The sequence below is a fragment of the Atta cephalotes genome (assembly GCF_000143395.1).
Source record: "Atta cephalotes unplaced genomic scaffold scaffold00003, whole genome shotgun sequence".
NCBI lineage: Eukaryota > Metazoa > Arthropoda > Insecta > Hymenoptera > Formicidae > Atta > Atta cephalotes.
In genome coordinates, this window is record NW_012130067.1 from 1,756,414 (window position 1) to 1,762,485 (window position 6,072).

General features: G+C 34.8%; 1 protein-coding gene across 1 annotated transcript; it reads right to left on the reverse strand.

The window, feature by feature from the left end:
* Positions 1-1,333: 1,333 nt before the first annotated feature.
* LOC105625076 (AP-2 complex subunit alpha) lies at positions 1,334-5,839 on the reverse strand. The gene is made up of 13 exons (XM_012206422.1): positions 5,770-5,839; positions 4,816-5,027; positions 4,552-4,745; positions 4,229-4,460; positions 4,043-4,151; positions 3,310-3,953; positions 3,110-3,241; positions 2,775-2,972; positions 2,376-2,713; positions 2,025-2,293; positions 1,794-1,938; positions 1,490-1,697; positions 1,334-1,411 (listed from the first exon to the last, which is right to left on the reverse strand). Exons 1-13 carry the CDS (start codon positions 5,831-5,833, stop codon positions 1,334-1,336), a joined length of 2,823 nt encoding a protein of 940 aa, XP_012061812.1. The 5' UTR covers positions 5,834-5,839.
* Between the last annotated feature and the right edge of the window lie 233 nt (positions 5,840-6,072).

Here is a 6,072-nt window from a genome sequence, read left to right on the forward strand (position 1 = left end):
TATGAATATGAAAAATATACATCTTACTTCCCTGAAGAATAAAACATAATTGAAGAATAAGAAACAAATTTGAGCTTGTGGCTATGAATAGCGCAATCTATCCTGAAAATATTTATAGCCATTTGTGATCAATTTTATATGTACAATTGTGTAAGGCTTTACAAAGTCGGTAACACGTCACCGATCGTTATAAAGCGATATTTAAATCATAATTAGAGCTGCTCTCTTCCCGCTGTTATTATCATAATCAACATATTATTAACTTCAAATATTATCTGTACAGAGTTGTACACTCTACTAAACATATACATCTTACGCAAAGACTCTGAAAATGTACTTCTATAATTACAAATAATTAATCTGTAGACATTCAATTTTTAATAATATACTATAATACGATATACCTCTCATCTCTTTTGCAAACACAGAAATGACCAGCCATGGATTTATACTCTAATCAATGATACAGAAAATCTAGGTCAATCTAAGACATTGTTCAAACTCAAGATCAGGACAAAGACAATTAAATATAAACTATTAATTGTACACAATAATTAAATCGCAGTTCCGTTAAATATAAGGGTATCTAGGTAAACAGCTCATATTGTACAACTACTGTCATTGTGCCCAAATCTACTCTCGCTCACGCGGCAAAATCTCATGGCAAAATACCAATGCAAGCAATTCATGAATATGAATAATAATGACGCGTAGGTATAAAACGATATAAAAGAAAATGATGTGCCAAGAGAGATATTCTACTCTGAACAATCGAAGTGATTAATCGATTTTAAAACTATATAAATTGCAACGATACGAAGAGAAACTTGTATTATAAAACTCAGTAAAAAAATCTTGTATGCTTTGTTTCTATAATGTGGCTCGAGTGTTTCTACAATACGTACATATCCATAGCTAATCTAGCTTCTTCATTCTCGCTTCATCCGCTTAAATTGTAGATTGTAATATAAGATGTAGACATTCAAAACAGATCCACACCTTAGTATCCTCGATTATGAGATAATACTGTCTGTCATAGCCAGTTCATATATATATCCCTCGTTTTTTTCAGTACTTAATTTCGATAGTCCTGATTCAAACTTATGCCTCTTCAATAAAATGATATATAGTGACACGAAACTACCTACACGAAGATATAGATCTTAGATAAGAGCGTTATTGAGTGTAAGCTTGGGTACAACGCAAATATTTCTTAACAAATAACCATCAATATTTTTTTGAACGACGCGAGATGACATCATCGTTCGATAATGATATGTCTTCTCACGACGTAGTGCTAATTTTTCGATAATATTTACGCCTGCTAGGCCGTTTAAAATTGGTCCACCAGCAGGTCACAGATCTCTACCGACATCGATTCTTTACTCGAACGTACTGTTAAACGGAACATCTGCAAATAGAAATAAGCAATTAAATAAAAATTATCATGTTTATTACGGTATTGAATCTTTCAAGAGTTGAACATTACCTGGGCTTGTTTATTAGGTTCAAGACGTAACAGGCAACCCACTTGCTGCGCCCTCATATGAACGATACCAGCACAGACAAAGTTATCGGGATTCGGATCAATGCCATCAAGCAGTTGCATTCCAAATCCTTGTAGTTTCGTGCGTACTTGTGTTAGATCCATAGGTTGTTGCGCTTTGAAAATCTTTTGTGATCGTTGTTGATTCGCTCTGAAAATAAATTTAATGTGGAAATCAATCTATGGAACTATTTAAAAAAAAAAACCTCATGTCTCTCTTTTCCTTAATTATATTGCAATCACATACCCGCCAAGATTTTTCCATCTTGCAAAGAATGATTCCCCATTCATTTCTGTTGGTTCGAAGAACTTATTAATTGTTAATGGTAACTTCATTGTGATCTTCTGTGGCACATTATTGTAAATGAAGGAGATAATCATACTCGGCGAATCTATAAATAGAAAATACTACGTGTAATGGAACAAGTTCCGATATTAATTAATAAAAATTTGTAAAAATATCGTAATAATAACGTACCATTATAGTCGTCAATACATTCTGCATTGATCATTTGCTGGATCTGAGCGCCAGCTTCCAATATAGGATCAACAGGTTTTACTTGTACAGCTAACTTTGCTTGATTCTCGTCTGTCCAAGATAGTTGCGGTTGAAAACTGTGCAAGGCATATTGCGTCTTGTTTCCATAAAAAAGACCCACACGTCCAAGATTTTGTCTAAACTCCGATTTTACACCGATTTGTATCAAATCATTCTCGAACAAAACACCATTATTCTTACAAACAAACCTGAAAAATATAATCAAAATAATAATTACAAATATCAATATTATAATTATATAAAAATCTCTCCCATAATATATTTTTTTACTTTTTAGGATTGTATGTATTTTGGGTGCCGTTGGTAGTACCAAGTTTATTTGGCATATTATAAATATCTCCCAAAACATCAAGCAATACGCCTGTATTACTAGATGGTTGTGAGGAAGGTGGAGTTGACAGTCCTAACAAATCAGCAGAAGAATTGTTAACTGTCACGGTTGTAGCAGCAGTAGGAGGAGGTTCAGTGTGATGATTAGTGTTTGGCGCTGGACTCTTGCTTTCTCTAATTTCGTTCTCTGGTACTCGGCCCGGCTTCTTCTTCTTTAAAACTGCAAGAATGGAGGATTCCCTTTCGGGGAATGCTGGCATTTCTTCCAATACGGTGGCCTACAGAAACAGATATATCAGTGACGAACATTCACATTTTTAATTGTTACATGTTACATACCAAGACATCAGTTGAAGCAATAATACTCAATTGCAGGTATTCTGATGCTCTTTGTTGTAACTCAGCGTCTGCGCTACGTAAATTACTATGCTGTCTGAAGACATCTTGGATCTGGCTTCGTATTTCGGGGAACAAATTGACAAACTTTATGTACGTCGAAAGCAACAATGCTCGAGTCATAGGAGAGCATAAATGATACTGCAAGAGATATACATATGTATATATGTGTATAGATGTGTGTGTGTGTGTGTGTGTGTGTGTGTGTGTGTGTGTGTGTGTGTGTGTGTTGTCCATATATATAGACAATTTTCGAAAATAAAAATATATGTACTTACTTTGGAATGTAGTAGTTGAAACTGGACAGCTGGTGAAGACCGTTGGTCGCCAGCTATGAGATTACCAAATTCTCCAAGTATATAACCACCGACTTTAACCATATTTTCGTGACAAGCGGGTGCTTGCAAAGCCTGCAACATACAGCACACATACAGAATGTCAAAATAATTTTACAAAAAGAAAAAAATATATATTTTACCTCAAAGACGGTTTTTGCAGCATAGCCCTGAACATCATCTCGATTGATAACAATCTGAATAACTCGATACCAAACTTCCTCAGATACGTAATCGCCTGCTATCCTAATTAGATTTAGGATAACATCAACATACCAAGTATAATCGGTCGCATATTTTTCCGCTAGAATCGCTACTTTAAGAACCATTTCTTCTCTAATCGAGTAATCAGCTGTCTCCAAATAATTTAGCATTTCTTGGACAATCTCTTCGGCATTGCTTTTATCACACATGGCATATAATAGGTCTACTGCTTGCTGTCTCACAGAAACATCCTTCTCCATCTTCATTGATAATATGACTACTTCTTGGTGTTTCTTTACGGCTTCGTGCGAGAATTCTGAAGTAGCCAAATGGCACATAGATTCGAGTGCCAGGTATCGCAAATTGGTCTCTCGATTCGATAAAAATTGACCGAGCTGGTTGCATGCTCGTACAAGGAGATTCGGCTCGCTATCGTTGTGAATAATTAAACTAATGGCTTCAAAGAGAACAGCATTTTTCGCGTTTGAATGCTGGACCTTCTTTGACTTGGGTGGTTCTTGAGCTTTGTTTAATATTGTTTCTAAACATTCGTTTAATCTGCCTCTCACACCTGGATCTTCGGCTAAAGAAATATAAATTCCTTATAAATATATCCTACAACATATTGTATTTCTACATATAACATACTCCATGCATTGTGGAATTAAATACCTGGTGGTGTATAGTTCTGCAGCAGACGTAATAACTTGACAGATAACCATGGGGCTGGTACAAAGTAATACGTATAATCTTGCAGATCTGTATAACTCGACGTAACAATCTACAATCGCAGAAAAAAATGTTAAATAATATTGTATTCTTATTGTCATATGATAAATTTTTACTTCAATAACGTACTCTACTTAATCTCGAAACTGCAAGACTAACGCAGCCTTTATATTCATCAGGATTTCTTTTTACAAGAGCGTCTATGAGTGATGCTGCGGCTGTTACAACGCCTAAATGTTGGTCGTTCAACAGATGAACTATACGTGACGTCCATTCACCGCCAGGTACGACATCGGGAGCTGTCCGCAATAGTCGCAGTAGACATAACGCAGCACTTTGTTTCACAACGTCCATGGTATCTCTATAGAACAAATATTTGAAAATTCAACGAATATCTGATACAAGTTCAACTATATAAGGCTATATAAAGCAATAAATATAATATGTCGTACCCTGAGACAAGCAATTTTGGAATTTCATTGCCGAAGGCTTCCGCCATTTCTTTACTACCGATATTGGCAATACATTGCAGCGCCAAATTAACATGAATTGGATTGCGTGAGGCGAGATCATTTTTTATACTTTGTATGATTAACTTAATCAGATCACTATTAGTGTTCACTAGGACCGATATGAAAAGATATCCCTAGAATTATATGAGTAGATAGTGACATCATTATTGAGCATATTGCAGATTGTTAGATTGTTTTACTTACAATTTGTTTCTCTGAATATTTATTTGATGAAAGTAGATTGACAGCTTCCATATGTCCAAAATCGATGTCATGGCCAAGAAGGAAAATAAATAACAGCTTGCAAACATATTTCTTTTTCTGATATCCATCGAGTGTTTTGTCTCCTTTAAACTTGCTGCGTATGTTTGCTAGTTCCTTGTTAATTCTTTTAATTTCTGCCTCTTTACTTTTGCCTAGTAACATTAGTACAACGTTTTAAAAAAGAAAAGACACAAGTGTATGTATCATCCTTTATACAAATATATCTTATATAATACAATAATAAGGTATGTTTGTGACAAGAAAATAAAATATGTATTAGAATAAAACTTTTCTGTTGTAATATCCTCATTTATATTTTAGCTAAAAATATCCAAAGATTTTTTTTATTATAAATATGAATCAAAAATAATACTCCTCAACAGAAATACTCAATATAAAAAATAATGATAATTGCCGAATGATTTATCAAGAACAATCTTTTTAACTCAGAAACATGAATAGTTATATAAATAAATAATATGCATAAATATACGTAAAACTATACAATTGTGCCTTCTATAAATATCTTAAGAAGACCAGCATTCGTTTTTAATAAATGTTTAGCTAATGTGTGGTAGATTGATATTGAGAATCAAGCTATATCACAAGAAGATAGGCCTATATCAGAACCGCCCCCTTTCTCCTGCTCCTCAATGTTAAACACGTCACCATACAATTTCAGTTTCAATGGCACATTATCACTCGAGAAATGAAATTAAATATAATAGCATCAAATACAAGATCAGCGATATTTGAAAAAAGAATGGCAACAATTGGGAATAATTTACAATACCGAATAATTTACAATCACATTATATAATCCAGCAATTAAATGTGAAGTGTGAGTATTATTGATGGAAAAATATAGAACACTGTCACACAACGATTACTTACAATTCCTGATGTCCGATATGAATACCGCCAATCCACGCATACCATCTCCTCTGACGGCCGGCATCTTGCCTCGTTCTGCTCAAGATTACCTGTGAATGAGAGCGAGAGCTATGTGAGAACACTCGGACGTTCATTCCCCTCCAATCTGAGACGCTTAGAGATCGCGCTCCGACGCAGATATACTGTAATTGGTATTTGTTTCGCTCACTGAAAACGACGTGACGCAACGATGGGACGGCCGCGATCGCTCCTATACGTGCCGTCTTTTACAATCGCAAAACTAATTTCTCCTCTCTCTCTCTC